We start from the raw sequence: 25,204 nt of genomic DNA on the forward strand, positions 1-25,204 counted from the left end.
ATACTGGAGTAAGTCTCTTACACTACTTCTGTGCTGTCTGACTTGGAAGCCTTGCTGCAAGAGCCTGGAAGTGATGCCTGAGGAAGAGTGGCACAATTGCTCCATCCAAGAGCACTGATCAGCTAATGGATGTGCTCATAGCTTAGTGTCATAATGGGACAGAGGTTCAGAGTAATGGGAAGGTGATGTATGACTGATTTACCCTTGAGGGCCAGTCCCAGTTCCTGGATATGACCTGTGGGCTTCCATTATTTGGTCCCCTTTGGTTGCAGAGAGGCAGTTTCCAGCAGGATTCTGCAGTCACATCAGGGTCAGGAGGAGTGAGCAGAGTGATTATTATGGGCTTTGGGAGCCCAGAAGCATTAAACAAGCTTCTAATTTCTTGGAGAGACTTTCCCTGGAAGAGAGGAGAGGATTGGTGACTGAAGTGTGCCTGACAGGAAGGATGGGATCCTGCTGGAAAGATGTGCTGTCAGAGCTGACAATATGTTCATCCTTCCAGCGCATGCTGCTTCACTTACCGTGTCTGCATGTCTCTGGAGGCAGCCTGACCCAGCTCCTGGCAGGGACCCCACAGCTGAGCAGGGAGGGAAATTCACACAGAGGGAGAAACCATGTCACATTATGCTGCTTGGTAGGAAAAAACCCATCGAATTTGCTATCAGTGAGCTGAAATCTAAACAGCCTAAATGGTCCTAATAGTCAGAGAGGTTAGGGAAGCTTGCCAGAGCATGGAAAGCATAACAACTGCATTTAATAACAATCAAGCTACTCTTATAAATATTTGCATGTGCTGCTTCAAAGCCTACTACACGGTCATTCATGTACTGCAGTTAGAAAGATGAGGAGGGGGAAAAAAAGGAGAGCGAGAAGAAAAGGGCACTCCGTGTTTTGTAGCTGCCATAATAAAGAATGGGCAAAGCACCAGAAAGAAAAGAAAAAGGAAAAGAAACCCTCCAAAGTTTAATAAACACAAAAGGGAATAAAAATAAATCTTTGGAGCATTTATTACAAGTCCTTGATGGAAGGATTAGATTGAAGCTCTCAGCCTTTCCAGTGTGGGTGTATGTGTGAAGGCGGCCTGTCTGGCCTCTTCCAACGAGAAAAGAAAAGTTGTTTACATTTCTTAACTTGGGCTGTGCATGTAATTGATTTCTTTTTGTTTCAATAGCAGAAATGAAAATTCAGAGGGGAAAAAAAAGCCTCATTTGGATACAATTGAATTTAGGTCTTTTTCCTCGCCAGAACGAAAGCTCAACTCTCAGAAGAGCTGTGTCAAACAGAGTGTTTTGTTTCTCCTGAAATGTCAGTACATGCAGTACTTGTGAGGAAAGCTGTGGAAATGCAGGGCTCAGTTCATCAAACACAACTGCACAAGGCAGACGTGTCATCCTTTGGTGCAGGTTATTCCCGGTTTGGGGAGTACCTTCAGCATGAAACAAACTTTCTATCCCTGTTTCGGTTTCAGGGTGCTCGACTGCACCTTGCTCTCCTCCCAGGTGCTCCTGGGGGCCTGTGTGCCGTTTTGGATGGTTGGTCAGAGAATGTGTCCAGTCTCTCCCATGGACAGCCTGGAGCAGTACTGCAGGCTGTGTTGGGATGGGTCTCCTGCACCCTCCCATTGGTGTTTTTCTGCTCTGTCAGAGCAGGGCTGCTTTCTGTCCAGGCTGCTGGCACAGGAGCCTGGAGGATGCTGGATATTGAACAAAGTCAGTGAGAGGCACAGAAACCACCGTGTGCTTAATCACTCACATAGCAGAGTACATTTCAGCCTGGCAGTTCGGACTGTCCCGTGTGGAGCAGCTGGTGAAGTTTCAGCTTGTTCAAGACAGAAAAAAAAAAAGACAGAAAGAAAAAGAGTAAACTTGTGATACTTGTGATGCTCGGTGTTTAGCAGCCTAAAGAGAGGAGGAGGATGGATGCTGCCTTCACCTTCTCCAGCTGTGTCGTGTAACTTGTCTCAGCTGTGGTGATTCTGATTATTACAGCTGGAAGTCTTCAGTTTTTTTTGAGGGTTGATTTAATGGCTAATTTAAAAATGATAAAAACTGAACCTTTCATTGTGTTTACTATTCTCTCTCCCACCAAAACAAAAGAAATCTGTGTTTTCCTAGCTACAGGAAATATATTGATTTAATTCCACTCATTAATGATAATAGTTCAAAGAATACCTCAGAAGTCTAGTCTGCAGCAGAGTAACTGTGACTGCAGACTGGCTTGGCCAGAGTCATCCTGGTGTCTGCTGGAGTCATGGGGCCAAAACCAGAGGGGAGTGCAGAGGTATCCAACTGAATCTGAATTGATAAAACTGTCAGGTTAAGGTGGAGTCACAAAGAGAGATAAATTGCAGCATCTGAGATCACTTAAAGGCCAATCCAAAGCCTGTAGACTCCATGGGGTTCTTAGCGTTCCTTTAAAAAAAGTTGCAAGTCTGATTTTTCAGTCTTCATGTTGATTAATTTTCAAATAAACCCCAATTGTGCAGCCATTCCTTCTTTTTTTCATCTCTCCATGAATAATGCCTTTTCCTCAATTGACTTCCTGTGGATACTGTCATGAATGATAGAGTAAAGAAATTAAATTTCTTATGTGAGGTTTATATATAAAGATGTAAAACTGTCTTACAAGAGAGATGACACTTCTGTAAGACAAGAATTCCTGCTTACTCAGAGAGGGTTTCCCATGCCAGCCTTCCAGTGGAAGGTACATACTTGTTTGCAATGTGCAACTGCACATATGCCACACAAAAACAGGCACACTGAAAGAGTATTCATTCTCTGTCTTCCTTATATATGAAGGAGAGAAAAAATGTAAATGCAGGAATGGCTCAGGAATATCCGCTCAGATACATATTCAGAGGTTTGTAATACACAGCATCTAAAACAAAGAAACTGGAAAGAAGGCCTACGAATATAGCACAAGAAGGTTCTAGGAATAAGAGGCTAAATATAAACCAAGCTGACAGTTAAACAGGGCTTTTCAATCTAAAATAAAGTCAAGATGGACAGGGTTTGTCTGTGCCAGGGCAAGTGAAGGGCTGCTAGTTTGGCTTGTCCACAGTGAATGAAATGGTAGGTTGATGCCTCAAACAAATGACAGGGAAGGACAACTTACAACTCATCCTGGAAGCATCAATCTTATATATACATACTATTATGCCAAATTATATTCCTAGTAGGATTAGGTTTGGCTGAAAAGCAAATAGTAGTCTTGGAGTTTCCTACAGCAAGAAAAATAAACTGAAGATACTATTTCTCTCTTAAAGAAGGATGTAATCTCTGAACCAAGTAGCTTTTATAAGAATTCGCGAAATATATCAAGGTCATAGTGGCATACAGTTAAGTGTTTCTCACAATCCCTTCCCTTGGTGTTTTGAGAGACTCTGGCACTGATGTTGCTGATGGGAGAGAGGAGCAGCTTTGGTGTAGGAGTAATTTGCATCTGTTTGCCTTTGAGTTCTCACTGTGAGATTGTGGCAGTTTCCTGTCAATGAGCATGGTAGCCAAGAATAGTGATTATGATGCCTGGGGGGTTATTTTCAAGCACTGCAGATGTGAAAATCTGAGAACCTTTTTTTTTTTTTTTTTTAATTAAGTAGAATCATAAGGAAGTCTGGAGTTTCCTCTTCGTAGTTGTACCTGTTTGATCATACTGAGGGTCTGCTTTGGGAAGTGCTCTTTCAGAGGATTTTTTTGAAGTGCTTTAAGAACTTGACATCTCTCACAATGCATCTGCAATTCAGACTGAGATTATTTCTTATCATCAAAGATTTTCTCATAGTTACATTTATTAAATAGTCAGTTTGAACGTCCTCAAAGAGCTACAACAGGTTATTAAACATGTAACTGTGAGAACACATGTGCTTCCTCAGCTGAAAATGCCTCCCCAGCCCCCAGATGTAATTTTCTTTTTTCTTTTTGTTTTCTGATTTATCCACTTCAGTTTTCACACTGTAAGAAAAGAAGAAACTGTTCCCTTCATTTGAACTGAAGTTTTTATCAGGCCTTACAGTAATTTCATCTCCCCTCTGGGGAGTGTGAGCTTGTCTCCTTCCACTCTCTTCCCATCTCTTCTGCAGCGAGTTTGGGTGTCAGGCAGGAGAGCTGCAGGCAAACTTCTCCTGGTGCTGCTGCTCTGGGCAGTGTGAAAGGGCCTCAGATGATGGCTGAATGCCTTAGGGTTACCTGGTTTGTGCAAAACTGCCGTGCTGCTGGTAAACCTCGGTCAGGGTTTACCACTGGAAAGCAGGAACACTCTTTTGAAACCTAAACTGAGATGTCTGGCACTGCTGCTGAAGACTTGAGCCCGTTTTTTGGGGTTTTTTTTCTGCTTTTACCAAATTTATAGTAAGGGGTGTTATGTTTATGGCTTTTACTGCTTTCAAGGGGTCAAAATTCATGTAATCCTGTTCATAGTGTCTACTGTCTGCTTGCCTTTTCCCCTTGTTTTTCCTTCCTCTCTTCTTCCAGCCCTCATCACTATAATTAGAATGACTATTTTGTTCCAAAAATATCCTTTAATAACTAGGTATGGGATAAAATCTGAAGCTGGCTAATTCATACTCCATATTCAGAGGGGAAGTGGGTTTCAGAAAACATATAGATCAGATGAGCTGCTTTTATTTGTTGTCTTAGCAGATCCCTGTGAACTCTCTGTAAGCCTGAAGGCATTTACCATGTACCAACTGCTATGTTTTTTCCTCAGTTCATAAGTATTCAGGATTTTCCACCCGTAGGTTGAAAGAGGAGAGAAATGCATGACCTGAAGTAGAGTTGAAAGTAGTTGTTAATCTCTGTTAATATGGCAGCCTTATAAAAAACACGTGACGTAGATTTTCTTAATTTTAATTAAATTGTTAATAGTGCTAAATTGACCATTGGAAACCGAGCCACGCTTCAGGTATTTCCCTGTCTGGGGCTGTGTTGTATTAAAGTGTTTGAAGGAACAGTGTTTTTTGTCACCAAGAAAAGGAATAAACCCCCAGTGCTTTCTTGCAGACGCCATCCCGCCGAGCTATTACAGCCTGTACTTCCGGATTGTGCGGTTTGACGTGTCGGCCATGGAGAAGAACGCCTCCAACCTGGTGAAGGCCGAGTTCCGCGTCTTCCGCCTGCAGAACACCAAGGCGCGCGTCTCGGAGCAGCGGATAGAGCTGTACCAGGTAGGGAGGCGCCTGCCGCGCCTCAGCTCCCCACCTTGCTGCTGCAAACCCATCCAGCCAGCAGAGCAAAGCTGGGCACGAGCTCTTGGGTCCCCTCTCTGCAAGGGAGCCTCTCTCTGCAGTGCCTTCCCCAGAAAGGGCTTCACTCGAAGCCATGAAAAGCTGAAATGTGCAAACTTTTTCTAGCAGTAAAGCCCCAGGACTCCAGAGTTTTGAGCCAGCAGTGTGCCCAGGTGGCCAATGACATCCTGGCTTGTATCAGCAGTAGTGTGGCCAGCAGGACCAGCATAGTGATTTTCCCTCTCTGTTCAGCCCTGGTGAGCTCGCATCTCAAATCCTGTGTCCAGGTTTGGGCCCCTCACTGCACAGAAGACATTGAGGTGCTGGAGCATGTTCAGAGGAGGGCAAAACAGCTGGGCAGGGGTTTAGAGAGGGAGTCTTGTGAGAAGTGCCTGGGGGATCTGGGGCTGTTTAGCATGGAGAAAAGAGAAAAGAGGGTGTGCTTATCACTCTACAGCTCCCTGAAAGGAGGGTGTAGCCAGGTGGAGATTGGCTTCTCCTGTGCAGCCAGCCACAGGACAAGAGGAAATGGTCTTGAGCTGCAGCACGGGAGGTTTGGATTGGACATCAGGAAGAATTCCTTCACTGAAAGGGTCGTCAATTACTGCAACAGGCTGCCCAAGGAGGTGGTGGAGTCACCGTCCCTGGAAGAGTTCAAGAAATGACTGGACATGGCACTTAGTGCCATGGTCCAGTTGTCATGTTGGTATTTGGTCAAAGGTTGGACTCCATGATCTTGGAGGTCTTTTCCAACCTTTGTGATTCTGTGTTTCACAGCACATAAAAAAAAGTGAGAGAACAAGACATCAAAAAAGTTATTCCCAAGATCTCTGTCTCCCAACACCTGACCTGAACTGTAGTTTACACAGAGGTCAAATTCCTCTCTCTGGCCCATGTTCAGGAGAAGATTTTTAAGACTTCCTTGTAGAAATGAAATTAAAACTGAATTGCAAAGCTAAGGAGTTTCAAACCTGGCTTCTGTATAGTAGTCCAGGGTTGAGGCGAGGGAGTGGACACTTCAGGGATTGTGGAGTGAGTAAGAAAATGCCCCATGACTCACTCCTGAGTGTTGACAAGATTTATGTCATTTAATCTTTAAGGACTTTGGAGCCTTTAACCTCATTTAACAGAGTCTGTGCATTTGTGCAAATACTGTCTAGAGCATATTTCATCTAAAGCATAGTTCTCCTCACTGGGAAACACAGCAACTAAAAGGGGCCCAGCTCCCAGAAATTTTATAGTCAGTAAAACTTGTGGTTGTTCCAGCAACCTGTGACATGTTCTGCTGAAAACCCTGATGGCTAGAATACCACCTTGTAAAAGTGTGTGGAGACCTTGTTTAGCTCTGTTCTTACTGCCTGCATTAGCTGTGCAGGTTGGCTCCAGTGGGTGCAAATTTGAGTCTTCTCCCTCACTTTGAAAGTTCAGCTTTTCCTGCCTGGTCTGGTCAAGTGGAAGCCAAACTTGAAGCAGAGAGAGGGGGCACTTTGGGTTCACGGGCTCGCTGAAGTGAGAGTAAAAGCCAGTCATGGAGGCTGGCAGCAGGAAAAGTGCATTGTTCTGTTTAGTTGTTGTTTAAATGTAGCAAAAGTTAATTCCCATTTGAATGTGGTTCAGGTCCACAGGTGGTCACTGGTGGCTGTGACCTGACTGCCATTCTTTCCAAGAACAGGATGGCAGAAAAATTGAGCAGATAATGTGTTGTTTGTTACAAGTTAAAGCTAAGAACCTCTATTGAGAATCACTGGTGTTGTCTGTATAGAACAGCCATCCCAGAGAAATACTCTGTGAGTCCCAGTGAAGCTGCCACAGCAGCCTGCTGGAACAATCGTATATTCTGGCTTGACCTCACTGCTCCGACACCCTAAAAGGAGTTGATAGCATCTCTGGGCTTTCTGTTGTTCTACTTTTGAGAGCTGTTAGTCAGCCACCTAAAAAGAATACAGCTGTGGTTGCCTGAGCTCAGTTCACTGCCTTTCTGTGTTTGAGGAACATGGGACACAAAGAGTTCAGCAGAGGTATGGAAGAAAGGGCCTTTGCTTGGCTGGGATTTTGCCTTCTGATGAGAAACAGCTGGGGCTTACTTGAAAGAGCCTGACTCCAGCAAGCCTGTGCCCATGGAAATGACTGACACCTGCATCCAGGGCAGGTACTTGGGTCCCTGGATAAATATATGGCTGGTGAGTAAGGCAGTTTCTTTTTTAGGCTGGGTGGAGCAAACTAAGTGAAGTGTTAGGTGAGTAATGAGTGCAGGTTATTGTAGGATTAGATCTTTTCTCCACCAAGTAACAGGCAAGCCAAAGGCAGTGTGCCCTGTGTGTTTGTGCCAGGCATATTTTAGGCATGTTACTTTGTTCCTTTGCTTGTAGAGAGGCAAGCTGTCTCTGGATCATTTCCTTTTGGTCATGTTTGTTTCTTGCAGTCTTGTATGCAGCTCTCCCAAAACCTTGTACGGGGGTATTACAGCTCTGTGGTGGACAGTCTGAACTGCATGGGTTCCTTGGCAGGAGCTCTTCTGCCAGGAGCACAAGTCCCTAAATGTTCCTGCAGCTCATGTCCATCACAGCACATGAGGTTAGGATGCAGTGTTTAGCAGGAAAAGCAAAAGCAGGGAGAAATCAGAGACAAGGGACCCAAGATGCTTTTGGGTCCCTTCCAATTTGAGATATTCTATGATTCTGTGGTGTATTGTAGAACAGTGCTGTAGAAAGCATTCTGAAAGTTACTGTATGAATTCTAGAGATTGGAAAGAAGAAAATACTTGCAGATGAAGGTGAAGAGGTATGGATAGAGGAGGCATTGGTGCCCCAGTGGTCATGGAGGAGCTTCAGGGCTGTGTATTAATGTACTGAGAATGCAGATAAGAGTTGTCTAGTGGTGAACATGGTAGAAGCATGGGAGGTAAAAGGGGAGAGTCAGGAAGATCCTCATTTCAGTGGAAGTGGGAGAGGCAGCTATCTTCTGTAAGGGCTGAAGACTTAGTCAGATCTCTGACTCCAGCATGAAAAGCCTTGGAGAGTGAGCCTTGCAGAGGAGATTGCCGGTGGAGTTGGCATGAGCAGCTGCCGCTCCTCCTCTGTGCATGAGCTTTGCTTCCTGTCTTGTGACATATGTGCTGGGCTTGCCAGGGCTGTTGTGCCCAGAAGGAACAGTGTGGTTTTTCATCTTGCATAAGCAACATTTAATTATTAGGGGTTTTTTTTTCTCCTCCAACCAAGTTTCAGGTTGCCTAGTGTTTTGCTTTGTTGTGGAGCTCTTCTTGATGAGGGTTTTTGAAATTCCTTTCATACCTGCAGTTTCAAGGAATGGTTGTTCCTTTGTCCCCTTGTCTTTCTTTGGAGAAGAGGGGGAGAAGGCAGAAGCTTTCTGGGGAGAATAAGAGCTCTCTTGTGGTTCACTGATATAGTCCCTGAACATGTGCACATCTTCTGATTGCTCTCCAAGAGCTTTCTGATTTAGTCCAGTGGCAGTTTAGTAGTAGCATATATACCACTGATGCAGAAGGGACAACGTTATTCTAAAGGACTGTTTTAGGAACAGCCAGAGACAGATGTGCAGGGTAAATTGAAAAAATAAGCAAGCAGAATATAAATATTTTGTTTTTCCTCCTGATTCTTTCTTTGTGTGGTCCTCTGACCTTACAGATCTACCCTTTAAAATGAAAGAAGAAATGCAAAACTGCACCTTTTCAGCTAAGCTTTCCTGAGGCTGTACTTGGCTCACTTTTCCAAACCACATCAGAAAGGGACTTTGTGTTTTCTTACAGCCCTTGTTTGCACTGACTCCAGGAAGGCAGTCTGGGGCTGCTTGGCATGGTGAGCCAGGGCTGTGGCCCCTTGTTCCAGGCCCCTGGCGCTGCAGCAGCAGCAGGACCCTGTTCCCACCTCAGAGCCTGAGCTGCAGCAGAGAGCACCCCATCGTATTTATGCTGGAAATGAATGGTTATGAATCTGCTTGTCAGGTTTTCTGCCATCTGGATTTCTCCAGGCAGTGAATCCTAGAGATTAATTCTCATGGAGTGCCCTGCATGCATCCACAAAGCCAATGGGCAAGTAGTAATCCCTGTGTGCAGAAAATGTCTGTTTTCACCCAGAATACTTCTCTTGGTATTTAAGGATTAGTCAGTCACGTATGTGTGTTCCTGCACAGATGGGAAGTACAGCGCACATACTAAGAAGTCTTAGGATGGAAAATAATAAAACTCACAGAAGTAGGAATTAAATTACTTTTAAGAGGCTGGTATGAAAGCTTCTGTCTCTTCTTGGCTCTGGTTAAGTGAATCTGCAGAGAATTAAATTCTTTAAAGGCCCTACCCTTTCTGTTCTTTCTTCTGCCCAAAAGAGAGGCTTAACCAGATGGTTATGGTGCTGATCATCAGCAGAGCACATTGGAGAGTGGGAAGGAAGCCGGAGGGAGGGAGGAAGGAAGGAAGCGGCGTGACCTCAGACAAGGCGCGCTCCTCCCGTCCCTCCACCGCGCCGTGCTCACTCAGTGCGCTTCCCAGCGTGCACCAAGACTTCAGAAAATATTAAGAGGATAAAGTGGTTTTGGGGAAAGAAGGAGAAATAATATTAAATAAACAAGTTTTAGCATCCTCCAGTGGCCCTTGCTATGTTTTTAAAGATTTATGCCAAATGCAGGCTTTATTGGAATTTGATCAGATAAAGCTCAGTTGTTATGGGAATGTCTTTGTTCATCAGTTTTCTTGCCTGCTTTGAAGACTTCATCACATCTTTCTTTTATTAAGGTGCTTCTGTATTTATGAATAAAGTCCCTGCACCCTTCAAAAAAAGCCTTGTCTTTTATGAATAAGCATTCCTAAAAACAAATAGGCACCACTGCAAAGCAGAACTAGTAGAAACCCTTACAGGCTAAAAAGACATCCTTCAGAGAGTGCTATGGTATTGGGTTTAAGGTATTTTTATTATGTACAGGCAGTCAAACAATAACAAATAATAATTATTTCCTGTGGAAGTGGTGCCATGTTTTGTTAACACATCATAAAGCATCACAAAAAGTGCAGCTGAAGCTCTGTGTTTTATTGTCATTGTTGTCTGAGGCTGCTGTGGGTGGGATTACCTGAGAGGCTGTGGATGGGAGGGATGGATCCGCAGGATGTATCAGAGCAAGGGTTGAGGCAAATGAACAGTGCCAGGTTAAAGCTGGGGAGACACATCAGATTGCAGTGAAGAATCTGAAGCAAACAGGAGGAGACCTCTGGTCTTTCCATTTTGGGGAGGACCCAGTCCATGTCAGGAGCTCCCATGCAGCTTGCTCAGGGTCTAGGAAGAGCTATCTGTCTTCTAGGCAGTGGTAGCCCCCATTTCCTCCATGGCCTCTCTACCTGCTGGGAGGTAAGAGGAGGAAGATGCTGTGGAACATATACTCCATTATGAGATTTAAATTTAAACCACAGTCGGTTGTTCAAATACTTTCAATTCAGACAGTGCTTTGTCTTGTTTTTCAGTTGGGGAATACGTTTAGAGTGAGCTACCATAGATTTGGGCCGAATCTCTGCGGTGCAAATCTGAGGCAATTTACACAGACTGCAACTGCGATCCTTCAGGCTGATCTTCGTATAATCAGGAGCAGAGGGGCTGTGCTCTCTTTTCTTGTCAAAAAGTGCCGTCTCTGATGGCACGGGAGAGAATACCATGAAGCAGGATTTGTGGCTGTGAGCTGGCTCAGGATGTCTGTATTACAGATATCACCTGGGGCACTTGGTTGTAACTGGCTGCCATGGCTGTGACCTACATCTAAAGTAGTGCATTTGGATCTCACCATTTATGTACTGCTATCCTGAAACCAGACTCTTGCATTCTGAAGGGTTATGAGGTTATGTTGAATGGCAAATGTAAGGTGTTCTTTGAAGTGCCAAACCCAGCATAAGGCATGGATATGATAACTTTCCACTCTACCAAACTCCTTCACTTTCCCCCAGCAGCAGCTCAGGACCAGAGGAAGTTCATTTGCAGTATATTTCAATTGAATTACTGTTTTCTTCTTTTTCCAGAATCCCTCTTTTCTGGTTCCAGATGCTATATGCCCTACAAAAAGTTTTCAGTACATTAGAGATCATATCTAGAGTACCTTTGGCAAATGCTCTGTGAGCATGAGGGCAAGTATTTATGGCTCCATCATCTTCACTGTAATTTGGGAGCATATCTCAGTTGCACCCACCTCTTGTCAGGAATAGAGCAATTACTGAAGACAACTTGAAGGAATATAATATATAATATTTCCATTAGCTCCTGGCAAGGGCCAGTGTGTCCTTCCCAGCTGGACACTGCCATGTGCAGAAGTGCAGGCCACAGGTGGCTGTGTTGCCATTTGTGCTGCCTGTGCATTATTGGAGGCGTGGGAATGCAGGTCATGGGTCTGAAAACAGCAGCTAGCTTTGGGTTCCTGTTCTTTGGGCTGGGGTTTGTTGGGGTAGCCAGCCCTACATTACACTGGGACACGAGCAAGTTTGAAGCAAGCAGTTCAGCGTGGTGGTCCCTGGGCTGAGGAACATCAGGTTGGCTTTATGGCTGGGTGCTGTTTGAGGGGGAAGGTGGTGCTCCTGTTCTGGGGAGCTTTAGGAAACAATGTGAGGCTTTGTTGGAGAGAAGCCTACGTGAAGAAGAATAGGTGATGGGGGAAAATGGAGGAGGATGAGAGTGATTTGTGTGGAAATCTGTAGGTGGTGGGAAGAGAAGACTACAAGGAGAAGTGAGTTATAGGGAACAAGGCAGGCAAGAGGAAGGGAAGAAAGAGGAGGGATTTGTAGAAGAAGACAACATCTTGGAGAAAGTACTGTGTCCAAATACTCATTTAGCCAAGAAAGCTACATGCCAGAATGTAGTAGAATGCACATGAAGATGAGATAGTTCTGTCAGGGACAGGACCAAGGAAGAGAAAAAGCCTTAGGAGACCTGTGCATAAAGGGGATATGAACACAGGAGAACCCTGCAGGATCTGGGAGATTTGGCTACAAGACAGGAGAACCCACTCTGTTTCTGTTGACTTTGGCTCCTCTTTGTTGATACTTTAATAAAACATAATGTGCCTTTGGCAAGTTAAAGCTAAAGGCTAGATAAGTTTACGGGATTTTTTTGTTTTGCTTCATTTTATATAAAATCTTTCTTTGGAGCTATCTTAAAATCTCCCAAATGGCAGGAAATTGCCCTCAATATTTCAGAATCTTCCAGGAGAAGGACCCCAGACCCTCCGTTCTTCTTTATTGCTTAAACAATACAGAGTCTTCCTGCCTGCTTAAACATAAATCAGGCTGGACAGCCTCAGGGCTCTGTCCCCAACTTACACTGCAAATGTATCTTCAGTATCAGGAGGAAGGCCCTGCTTGGGGAACAAATGGAGAGGAAATCCCTTCCCAGGATCCATTCTCTTCCCAGAGCTCATCCCCTCACCGCAAGGTGATGCAAGGAGTCAGTCACAGTGATTCCATGGCACACTTGGCTTCCCCTCCCTTTCTGAGCTGCTAAAGTGCTCATCTCTTTGCCTGCCTCACACTTCACCTTCTTTTACCTTTAAGTGAGCATCAGCCAGCACTGTAAGAGAATCCTTCTGCAGCTGTAGCCCATCCACATATAAAAGCAGTTGGGTTATGTGTGCAATATGTTCTTTTTATTTGCAAGTTTGCATGAAGAACGTGTCTGGCAAGTTCTGAGCAGATGGATCAGAGACCTATGGGTTTTTTACAAACTTTGGCAAGTACTCCATACCTTTCTTTGTATTTTGGCAGGAACTCTGCATCTCATATAGTAGTCTCTAAAGGTTCTGCCCTCAGTTTGAGCCTGATTCGGAGACCATTGCAAGTAATGGAAAGACTTCATTGATAAGCAGGGGGACTGTAAAGCCCTTTTAACTCCATGGCACTGAAGGCAGAGTCTGAATTACTCCTTTGCAGCAGTGGCTACAAGAAGAGCTTAAAAACTCACACTGACATTTTTTCAAAAAGCTGGTCTCTTGCACTTAGAAGCAGCTAAGATTTTGATAGCCAGTAGGTTCCCAATTATCTGGCAAAAGGTACTATATGGAAGCTTTGCACTTTACACCATATGTTTTCACATATAATGAGTGATAAACGGGAGAGGTTTGCAGCAGAATCAAGGATTTTCTTTTCCTTATGTCCAAAATAGGATAAAAGGCCTTAGATTTAACCAGGGAATGAGAAAGGATTGATAATTAGCATGGCCATTTTTTAACTGTAAGTTTCAGAAAGAGCTGTCTGAAGTCCCTGAGAGCTGTCTGAGGAGACCTTTGAAATTTGGAACCAGGCAGTGAGTGAATCTCTCAGTAGGGTGAATCGGATGTAAGAATTTGGGAACTCCCAGCAGCTGTGTATGCAGACCTTGGGAATCTGGTCATTCCAGTGTAGAGTTAGGCTGCAGTCCCCTGCAGTTTCTTCTGGTTCAGGAAAGGTCATCCTAAATGTCAGTTTTCAGCCATGATGTGCATAGCTGAACTTCTCTTTGCTCTCATGTTAACCAGCATAAGCACCTCATTTACCACTGGATCTCATTGTTTGGGCTTATTTACTTTAGGCTTACAAGCACATGTCAGGTTATTTCCATTATTTTTAAAAGGGCCATGAAGTTCCAATGGAAATCATGGATAATGACTGATAAGTGAGAGAAAGAGTAGGGAGCCTGCCAAGATGTTGTAATACAAGAACATCACAGGAGTCTGAAATGACAGAGAAGGGAAGGGAAGGAAGGAAGTTATCAGGAGGCCAACAGCATCTGGAGGGAGGAGATCTGACAGTCCAGAATGAATGGAGAGGAAAGACAGATTAAAAGCAGGTTTTCACAAGATAATGCCATATTTACTTCTGTTCAGTGACTGCAGAACCCACACTGGCTGATAGCAGTGACCATTTCAAGTTCTAATGCAGTGCAGGAAATAGGATAGATATTTTTAAGTGGCCATATGATCTTATTACTATGTTTGGAAAGTTCATCAACTTGTTTTAAGAAACTGTAAGTCACCAGAAATATTTCCAAAGAGCTGGTGACCATAATTCCCAAACCCAGCCATAAAATGCTCTTGGTTTTCTTGGCTGCAGCAGATGTATGTCATTGATGCATCAGCCTGTGTATCATCACTGCTGAACCACATTAAGTTCTTTCTTTGTTTGCTTGCTGAGGAGGTGGTGAATTTATTAGCCAAAACTATTCCACTGTAAATTATACTTAATTGTAATTTTCCCATTCTTCTGCATCTGATTGTGGTGACAATAGAAGACTAGAAGTAGTTATTGGCCAGAATACCAAATCTGAAATGAACTAAACAAGTTGCTGTTCTGGGGCTCTAGTTATTTGAAAGAACCAGTGTATCTTCATGTCAAATTTTTTCCTTTTAGCTGTGTAATGAGTCACGAAGACAGGCTGTTCTGGCATCTGCTGTCAGTGGTTATTGTCTAGAATGCATACACTAATGTGTTGATTCAGTTATCCCCTGCCTTAGCTCCCTAAATATATGAGCGGGGGAGTAGGCAGAGGAAACTTTGAACAAAATAATGTTTGTTTTAACAGTCGTGGGCTTAGTAGTTTTTTCGAGTTTGTTTTTGAACCAGTTTAATTACCCTGACGCCGAGTGCTGCTGCTCTGCTCATGTTAACTTATGATATGTCCCATTCTTTAAAGAGTTTCTGCTAATTTTGCAAGCATTCTGCTTTGTTTGTTATCATGAATTATGTAGTGTTCTCAGTGTACTTTACAGTTTATAAAATACAGACTAAGATAATCCTTATCCTTACTTTTACTGTGTGATAGTTTCCTGAGGGTACACATGTGTGTGCTTATAAATAAACAGTTTCATCCTTCAGTATTTGAATGAAGATTTCAGCTACTTGATACTTAAATTTTTAAAAAATGTATCTGTCAAGGCTTTCCAGTTAGTCTGAAAAATAAGCATAGCAAGTGACAGAAGTAATTTACAAATCAGTATTTTCTGGAAACTCCTCATGCTTCTGAAACCAGTTTGTGACAAAACTAAATTTTTTCACTGCTGAATGCCCTGGTCGGGGTGATTTGGGAAAAGCTTTCAAGATAACATCATGGGTCAGCCTCTTCTAGTGGATGAAAAAGAGCACAGACAAGTCCCTGCCAACCAAGCAGAGGTTCTCCCCCAGAAGACTGAGCAGAATTAAGAGTATATTTCAACAGGATTTGTAAAATACCAGAAATCTGGCAGGCCTGATGAGGGTGGCATGTGAGTGCTGTCATCACCAAGATCCCCGGCTGGGCTTCCTAAACATATGGAGCTGTACAAAAAAGAGCAATGCTTTGTTTGCGTCTGGCTTCTTCCTGAGCCATTTCCTGCAATTAGCTGCATTTTTCATTTATTCATGTGTTTGTTTCACCTTGGTCTGCTGGCAGTAGCTGCATGTATGTCATATCTAGAGACTCCTCATGGGTATTTGTAAGATCATTTTTTCACCAGGTGTTTTCAAGAAACCTCAGAATTGAAATAAAATGTATGAGAGGTAGGTTAGCAGTGGGCATTGAAAAAGGTGGGTAGAAGGCAGTGTGCAAGGCATTGGTCAAGAGAAGATTAAGAAGTGTTTTAGTTGGTGGTTTTCGTGTGAAAGGGAGGAATCGCATTCAAAAATGGGGTAGAAAAAACCTGAAATCATTCTAAGAATTTAGGGCATTGCTACTGAATGAAAGTTGCTCTGTATACTGGTCTAGAAGCCTGGTGGATCACCCTTTGGTAACACTTCTCCCAGTTCTGCTCATCCCCAGCGTGTGATCGTGTATGTCCATTCCCTGTGTAATCATTGTTCTAACAGGCAGTGGGAGCAAGACAAGAGAGCAGGTATCCCTGGACGGACATGTCCATGTCCAGAGCCCGTGTTTGCTGCCTCTGGGCTGTGTCTGAGGCGTGTGCAGGTGTGCATGCTCACAGCTGTTCCTGCACAGCCATCGTGCATCGCCGTGCCGCTACCTGGGGCTGTTGGGATGTGTCCCTGCCCACGGAGGGAGGTGGGGCTGCTCTGTGGAAACTCTGTCTGCTGCTGATGCAAATGATGGGATCTGTGTCTCTGCACGCCGTGGGTGATGCACAGGATTCCCCCACCGGAAAACCTTCGCCTTCCCATCATGGCCTGTAGTCAGACCCAGCTCTTTGTACCTCTTCGAGAGGGAGCGTTTGGATAAGGTGCCAAAAGGAAGTAAGAAAGGATTAAAGGGGAAGTTTAACTCAGTTGACTTTCTCTTCTGTGGATTTTCTTTTTTCCCCCTGCCTTCTGTTAATACTTTCAATGCACTGAAAGCTTTTGCACAAAGGCTTTTGTTTAGCTCCTGCAGGTGCAAGCTGTGCAGCAGCAGTTCTGATAACCGTGTTTGATGTGGTTGTGATGGGCTGAGCATGAAGGTGAGGTGGTGTTTATAGGTAAGGCAAGGCAATGTTTATAGGGGAAGGTAATATCTCTTCTAAGACCAATAAGTGCGGTTGGAAGAAGTAGACAAGCTTTCAAGCACAAAAGCTGCGAGGCTTTTATTCTTTTTTGAAGCTGAATTAGTTGATCTAGTAGGAAGAAAGGATTGGAATGGTGAAAAAGAAGTTTTTCCTTGAGGATACAGGCTTGAGGGTGTATTGGAAGAAAAAGGTGTGTTGCTGATGGGGAAGGTTAAAACCAGAAATGTAGGGCAAAGTAAAAAGAAGCAAACCAAAGTGGAGAAATGGCAGAGAGAACCTAAAATGCTTATTTCATGTAGTGATTTCTGGAAGACTCATTTGAAGAATATATTGCAGCTGTAAAAATTTCTGAGAGATTCCTACAAAAAGGCCCCTTTGTTTACCCCCTTATAGAGTGCGATTGGTTCAGTGTGGATGGAAATAAAAAACAATGTAGGAAAAGAAACTTAATCAGATTAATTTGTGGGAGAAAATAGACTCTGAGGGTCCAGTCTCGGATTTTATCTTTCATTAGCTTTCCACAGTTGCAATAATGTTAGAGGAAAAGAGGAGAAAATTGAAATGGTGAGACTAGAAGATCATTCTTGCTTACAAGTACTCAGATTGTTAAGATCATACATCATCCTAACATTATAAAGATATTTAACCCAAGAGAAGGAGATTTAAGTTAATTTCACTAAGTGTAACACTTTTCTCACTTAACAGCCTTTTGCTTAAGAACTTCCAGTGCCTGTTTAACCCATGGTGTCATTTGTGGAAATTACCTCATACTTAGTTTGTGACTTTTTACCTTGTTCTTTATAATTTTCTTCCTGAGCATGCTGTGTAAAGAACATGGAGAGAAACTTTACTCTCAGATGTTGTAGGTACCATAGGGTGGATAATATCCAGCTCTTTTAATCCATGGTATCCATCCTGTCCCACAGAGCCATACAGCTCAGAAGCATTTTCTTGCCATTCAGCTCAACAGTGGGCCTGGATTTTCTTTGGACCATTGGATACGTATAGTGATGATTTCTTGTACTTTTACAAATGCCTTTTATTCCAGGTACACACTGACAGCCCTTGACTCTGTCTTTTGGTAGCAATTGGGATAAAGACTGGAATAAATATATTTATTTTTGATATCAAGGCACAGCTGTGTCTTCAGAATATGTCTAAGACCAATTATAGTTAACATCAGGAGATTGCTTTTGGCACATTACTTACTTTTAGTCCTTACATCACTGCCAAAACTGAGGTATGCAGTTTCTGGAGTCTTTGGAAAGATATGACTGTGCAGAAAGGAAGAGAAATGAGCCAAGTTCTTGTGTCCCATTTGCTTCACACCCCCCACCCCCCAGCCCCAACACATCCTTGCAGAATGACAGCTGCATTACATCCTCAGAAACACTTGACCTGATAAAGACCAAAGGGAAGGCAAAGTTATATTTGTACTTCTCTGGGACTTTCCCAGCATTGATTACTGATTCTCTCATCCCTCTGGCACTTCTGAGCAGTGGTAGTCCCCTTGCTGCTGCCAGACTCTCTGTAAACAGTTGTTCAGACACTTTGTTTGAAGGTTACCTCATGAAAAGGAGTCCCAATGTTCACTGTTGGAGTGCCCTTAGTTTCTACTGGGGAGCTCAGCATTGCCTACCAGGGGCCCTTAGTAATCGTCTGGACTTGAACCAACATCTTCTCATGGCTTTTTGCTAAATGTGTTGATCAGAAAGAAGACAAAGAGCCTGTCATGTTGCTGTTCTTTTCATAAGACAAATGTTATTGTAGGAGCCACGTTGTTGGCCTATGAGAGATCCAGCGCTGCCTTGCCATAAACAGGGAGAATTTGCATGCTGACTCCACATGCTGGACAGAATCTGAGCTTTTCAAGCCTGTTTAATTACGAAAAGCCTGATTTTATCACGATGACATAGTTTCACACCTCTTTTGAAATATTTTTCTTTACATGTATTATGTGGTTTCACCATAATTTTATTACAGCAGTGCTTGCTAGATGTCAGGTTGTTCTGGGCTGAGAAAATAGGAGGAAACAATGAGATGTTGTCAGTTACTCTTTTGGAGATGCATTTGGATGCTTAAAGAAAGGAAAAACCCGAAACAAAAATGAAGTCGCACAGCTGGCATGCCAAAAGTTACAAAGTGATGTTATCGTGTGGTATCTTGATTGTAGTTGACTAAATGTTGCATGGCATTCCAGCTCCCTGCATCACAAGACTATCAACAGAGTAATAAGCAGAAAACCAAAAACCAGCTGTTAACAGCCAGAAGTCCAATTGTTTTTGTCTTAGGGTAAATAATATCAGGCTATGCTTGTATATGGGAAGGCACTCACTGAATTGTTTGCCTGGGATGAGGAGGACTGTGGACACTTGAAATTCTGGTCATGCAGGGCCTGGGTTTCTTTTGTTCAAGTATTTTTTATTGGTTGATCAGTGGAAGCTTTGCTGAAACATTTGACAAAAATACAAATACAGCCTGTATCAAAGTATGGATGGAAGCAGCCTCACTTGTTGGCACAAATCTGTGCATGGCCATCTGTTTAATGTATGATTAGTACCCAAAATCAGAGGGAAGGCTAAAAGCATGAATAAGGCAATACCATAGGTTAGTTATAGGGGAGCAATGTAATATCTTAAGTGTACAGACTACATTGTACAGCCTGGACTTCGGCATCTTGTGCTCTAGCCAGTATAAGTATTACTGAGGAAGGTGAAATAGCTTCTTTTGGTGTTTACTGTGATCTCCTCAGCACTTGTGTTACAGGATAGGTTTTCAGGGCAGTTCTTTCTGTGTGATTTCTCTCACTAAGGAATATGTGATGGTGTGTTTTGCTTGGGAGCCTAAGCTGATTTCATTAGGGTGTTTTTATATTGTTCTTCTTACACACCCTAAGTAGATTCTTTCTGAAAATGTGCACGAATGTTCATCTGCTGCATAGAGGTTCCAACTGTAATAGTTTCTTGTGCTAGTTTCTAATGTTAGTGGTCCATTTTAAAAGCAACCAGGTAAATGTTAACCTGTAGGAAATTTTATTTGTTGTTTCTTTCAGGTTTTAAAATCTAAAGAATTATCATCACCAGGACAGCGCTATATTGACAGCAAAGTAGTTAAAACAAGAGCTGAAGGAGAATGGTTGTCTTTTGATGTCACTGAGGCTGTACATGAATGGCTCCATCACAGAGGTGACAAAAAGTGCTCTTTGCCTTCACTCCTGCCCCAGCTGCTCCTCCAGTAACTCAGGAGTATTTCAGAGTCATTCCACATGTAAAAACCAACTCCACTCACTTTTATGTTTTGCAGACAGGAATCTTGGATTTAAGATAAGCTTACATTGTCCATGCTGTACCTTCGTGCCTTCCAATAATTACATCATCCCAAATAAAAGTGAGGAGCTTGAAGCAAGATTTGCAGGTAATTAAAGAAAAAAAAATCCAACTTTTTAAAATGTTGTGGTATGTGCTAATTGAGGAGGGAAATAAAAAGCTGTTTCTGCCTTCTAAATGGCATTCAGCTGATTGAAAACTTGCTCATTTGGGAATCGTGATTCTCAGCTGGTAGGAAGTTATACTAAAGTCACAAGGGTAAAACTGTATCACCTGAACAATTGTAAAATCACAAGGCATGAAAAAGCTGTCTCATTCCATGCATGCAGCTTTGATGTCCTTAAAAATCTGTGTTAAAGTTTGCAGCATGCTCACAGGATATACGTACATTTTTGGATTTTGTGCAGACTCTTGCACAGTTTTCCGTCCACTATTGGATAGTAATGAGAAAATAGCTCAATATTTTCAAAATTATCCTTTTGCTCTCCATCCTAGTACTGTAATGAGTCAGACTTAGTTGAAAAGATTGGAATGAGTGGGCATTTAAAAAGAAAACAAAACTGTGTACTGAGGGTTATGACTATATGTGTTCTTTATGGACAGCAGGCAAAGTGATATGGAGTAAATATATGAAGTTTGTATAAGCTCTCTTGTGTTTTTAAGCCATTAAACTTTCAGTTTCACAAAAGAGAAATTATATTTAATTGACTGTACTGCAATTACCGTCCACCAGCACACATGAATCTATAGCTATATTATATTAGAACTAATTTTAACCTAAATTCTGTTCCTGAAGTTGTCATTTATTGAACTGTATCATGATTTGGTTCACTTGTGATCCAAGTATTTGGCTATATTCCTTGTCAAGTATTAAGTTTTTCTAACTGTTGTTTCACTGCATTGGAATTTTTTCCTGTAAGTAAATGCATGTACTGTACATATGATTAAAGCCATTGTGTGCATTTAAAAAGTGATTAGTATGGTTTTTGGTCACTAGAATTGCATATGTTAAGAGAAGAATAGTGTATCTCTTTCTGTTTAGATGGTAGTATCTGGTTGGGGAGATTAATTTTCTAAAGGATGTTAACAAAAGGCATAATGTGACTTCTGTGAAAGGCCAATACCTTGAGTCTCTTGTCTGTGCTATTGCCATGGTAAGAGGCTAGTAAGGCAGTTAGTGTTAAAAGAGAATACAGAATGTGAGGCCATAGATTGCCATTTCAAGAAGAAGTTCTTTAATCAGTGTCTTTTCCATGCCCATATAAAGGAAGAGACTAGAATAACTACTTTCTGGGGAAAATTAGCAGATTTAAATAAACTGGTAATGAAAGATGGGGAATTTACAAGTATCATAAAGGAGTGAATATGATGGTGGAAGCTAATGGGATAGAAGTAAGAGTGGAAAATGAAGGTGCAGTATCCAGAGCATCTTTAAGTGTGTTAAAAGGTTTTAAAAGGTACATACCTGTTAAAAGTTGGGAGTACTGCTCTGACTGAAGCAACAAGAGAATCACTGCTTGGGGCATTTGAAGCTAAATTACACAAGATGCAGTGATTGAAGTTACCTTCTCTGTTACTCATTGAAACATTTTTAGTAAATGTACTGAAATGGCATTAAACAGATGTGAATGTGGGAGGGTTGATACAGTGGCTAACATGAGAACTGTGAGTATCTTAGGCATCTTGGGTTGAAATTTGCCCCCACTTCCCCAGTAAACATGCCCAGCTGACACCATCATGGCCCAGTTTCTGAGATTATTTTTAAGAGATGGTTTATTTAATTTGTGAAGAAAAAGCAACACAATGTTTATCACCAAAATGTATTTTTTGAAGGTATTGATGACTACACATATTCCAGTGGTGATGTGAAAGCTTTAAAGTCCAATAGGAAAAAATACAGTGGGAAGACCCCACATCTTCTGCTAATGTTGTTACCCTCCTACAGACTTGAGTCGCAACAGCCCAGTCGGCGGAAGAAGCGTGCTCTAGATGCTGCCTATTGTTTTAGGTAACTATGCCTGCACATCCAATACTCTTACACAGTGGTGGGACACTGGAGGTGTCATGCAGTTGTTGATCATGTTTCTTTACAGTTAGCCTTTACACAGAATGCAGACCCTCAGGCGTCTGTGTGCAGCAGGTCTCTGCCCAGCAGTCTCCAATCCCACGGAGACAGATTGTTGTGACCTTAGACAGGAGAAGCTCAGTTCCATGTGGGATTATTCCCAGTTGCATTTGCCCCATAGTTAGAGCAAAATTATCACCTTCACTTTGTTCACCTACTCAGAGTCTCCTCTGTAGGACCTGGAGAAAAGCACTTGAGTAGTCCTCCAGGGAAGCCATTAGCTTTGTCTGTATGAGCAAGTCCTGCCATGTCCAGGCATCCTGCAATAACTGTAATTTCAGTTACAGCATAAGCTACTATTGATCTGATTTAGTTGAGAATTTCTGTGACTCAGACATGCCTTTCTGTAAAGGATGATTTCCAGGGAGCAAGCAACTGAATTATTTTTATTCCCAGCATTGTCTGTGTTATGACCGATGTGTTTGTATTTTATTTCCCAGGAATGTGCAGGATAATTGCTGTCTGCGTCCACTTTATATTGACTTCAAGAGGGATCTTGGCTGGAAATGGATTCATGAACCTAAAGGATACCATGCTAATTTCTGTGCAGGAGCCTGCCCATATTTATGGAGCTCAGATACTCAGCACAGCAGAGTGAGTAATGCATTTGTTAATTTTCTTCTGTTTTGTAACTGCAGGTTGAGCTATGTTTCTGGGACTGACATCAGCACCAGTATCCAGAGTTAGTCTCTGTAACTAAGGATGATGAAATGTGGCCCTATAGAGGAACTCACTCATGGCCTCAAGCTGGTGTTGAAGCAGAAGAAATGTACTGGCCCAGAGATTTACTTTCTTTTATGTGTTCATTGATATGAACACATGGTTGGATTGAATAGTTCTTGTGAGTATGTAGCCTTTGGAGGTGGCTTGGAAAACGCCTTTCAATCCAGACATGAGTTTAAGGTGGCACCGTGAGTTTGGTCAGCAAAGACACCGAGGGAGGCACTTTGAGAGTAACGGAAGTTCTTCCACCTGCTTATCACCTCTTTTATGACCTGCCATACTGATAGCTGTCCTCATTTTACTTCAAAAGACATATTCTTTCTTGCACTTTGAAAATTTATATGGGAAGGAGGGACTTTTTTTGTATGGGATGCTGATAAACTGAATCATAGTTGTCTGAGATGGGACTTTTTATTTTAGGGATTGGATGTGGTATTTTAGCCAACTGCCTTAGGATGAGTAGTATTCTGCTGTGAAGTGCTAATTTCCTCTCAGCTGTCACTAAGGATGTCTAGACAGTAAATGCAAGAGACAGACATTTGTATCACAGTTTTCATAAAGTGAGAATTTCACCCTCGGGTCCATACTAAGAATAATGTCTCCCCTTTTTCAAGCCTCTCTTAAAATGACAGATCAGTGTCAGCCAGCAGGGACAACTTGCCATGCCCAAGGGACAGCTTGAGTTTCTTTTGGTTGGTAAAACCATGATACCATGTTCTTCCTGAGCTTACAGACCCCTTTGTAGCTGTCACTGTCTGTGACATTGTACGGGTAGCAATGTCAGCAGGCAGAGGTATAAATAAGGTGAGTGTGTTTCCATGCTGGTGTGGAGTAATGGTGTGCACATTTTGGAACTGCACTTGTTTTTAAAGGAAAGAGGAAGAGTAACTGTCATGGTCACAAATATGTGGTTTGGATAATTGCCCCAGGAGCCAGAAGTTGCCTAATAAAGTAGTTAGTGTTGCTGTCCTGAACAGATCTTCTGTCTCTCTAAGCTGCAAATGTTGTGTGGAAGTTCTAGGAAAAGGTCACTTGGTGTTTGGCTAAGGCATTAATGGCATCCTCAGGAGCACCTATGCATCATCAGTGGCTAACCCCACATACTTCCCTTGCAGAGAACCATGCATAGGAATCAGGGTGACAGAGGTGGTGACTCCATGCATCTGGCTCTCAGCAGGAGTAACTGCACCTTGAGTCCTGGTGCTTGCAGGGTGGCATTAATGGACTTAATTAGCATAGCAGAGGGTAAAAGAAGAGGGGTGCCTATACTCTGAGGAGGTCTCTCTTCTCTTTGGTCACTTGTAATTCCAGAATCTGTAAACAGCAAATGGCAACCTGAAGAAACAGATAAAAACCTTTCCATTTCCTCTGTATTCACAAATATGGTGTGTGCCTGTTGATCCAAAGGGCATCATTCTAGAGGCAGACTCCAGGTACATGCCTGCTTTAAGGCTTAAGACTGTATGGACAAAACCTTAAGAAATTCGGGCATATTGTGATCACTAGATTGAAGTGGAAAAGCATAAAAACCCCTAAAATCCAGGAATCTTTATACCATTTTCAGTGGGCATTCTCTCAGGTGCCGTGGGAGGAAGGGATGCAGAAAACAGTTTGCTCATTAGAGGCAGCTGCCTTAATCTCTCTTTTTTGGTTTCTCTTTCTAGGTACTCAGCTTGTATAACACCATAAATCCAGAAGCTTCAGCCTCCCCGTGCTGTGTGTCCCAGGATTTGGAACCCCTCACCATCCTCTATTACATTGGAAAAACACCCAAAATCGAACAGCTTTCCAACATGATTGTCAAGTCTTGCAAGTGCAGCTAAAGGATGTCCCTGAAACAGCATGACATGTGTTTATAAAAAATAAAGATAACCAAGGAAAAAAAGAAAGAGAGAGTGAGAAGGAAAGAAAGAAAAATAAAAACCCGGATTCATCAGTGTTAAAAGGAAAAAAAAAAGAAGAAAAAAAAGCGGTACTAGTCTGAACTGTTTGAAAGTTTGTTTTGTTGTTTTTTTTTTAACTGGCATCTGAAGCAAAACATTGAAGGCTTTTTCCTACATTTCACCTACACATAGTGTGAGATAGACAAGAAGCAAAGTTAAAGAAAAAAAGAAACCTTTTAAAAAATAAACACTGGAAGAAATTTGTTAGTGTTACTATGTGAAAGGAAAAAAACAGGAAAATCCCATGAAGTGGAGTTGCTGTATCTGTCCCGTGCCTTACTTGATCTCTCTGTATTGTTATGCAATAGGCATCCTACCCATTCCTCTTAGTTATAGAGTTAACAGTGCATTATTTATTTGTGTATAAAAACTATCAAATGAACATTTCTGTATCACCATTGGGAAAATGAAAACCAGCCAATGTGGACAAGGTGGAGACCAA

General features: G+C 42.5%; 1 protein-coding gene across 2 annotated transcripts in view; it reads left to right on the plus strand.

Moving 5' to 3' along the window:
• The window catches only part of TGFB2 (transforming growth factor beta 2), a 57,222-nt gene extending 32,436 nt beyond the window's left edge, over positions 1-24,786 (plus strand). The window contains exons 2-7 of one of the 2 annotated variants that reach the window (XM_064709141.1): positions 4,998-5,161; positions 19,698-19,830; positions 19,949-20,059; positions 21,805-21,979; positions 22,537-22,690; positions 24,484-24,786. In XM_064709141.1, the coding sequence (XP_064565211.1) occupies positions 4,998-5,161; positions 19,698-19,830; positions 19,949-20,059; positions 21,805-21,979; positions 22,537-22,690; positions 24,484-24,642 (896 nt within the window). In that variant the 3' untranslated portion in view covers positions 24,643-24,786. Of the gene's footprint in view, positions 1-4,997; positions 5,162-19,697; positions 19,831-19,948; positions 20,060-21,804; positions 21,980-22,536; positions 22,691-24,483 lie in introns of those variants that run through there. The other variant, XM_064709142.1, reaches the window with a different exon arrangement.
• Positions 24,787-25,204: the final 418 nt, after the last annotated feature.

This window comes from Zonotrichia leucophrys, chromosome 3 (assembly GCF_028769735.1).
Source record: "Zonotrichia leucophrys gambelii isolate GWCS_2022_RI chromosome 3, RI_Zleu_2.0, whole genome shotgun sequence".
NCBI lineage: Eukaryota > Metazoa > Chordata > Aves > Passeriformes > Passerellidae > Zonotrichia > Zonotrichia leucophrys.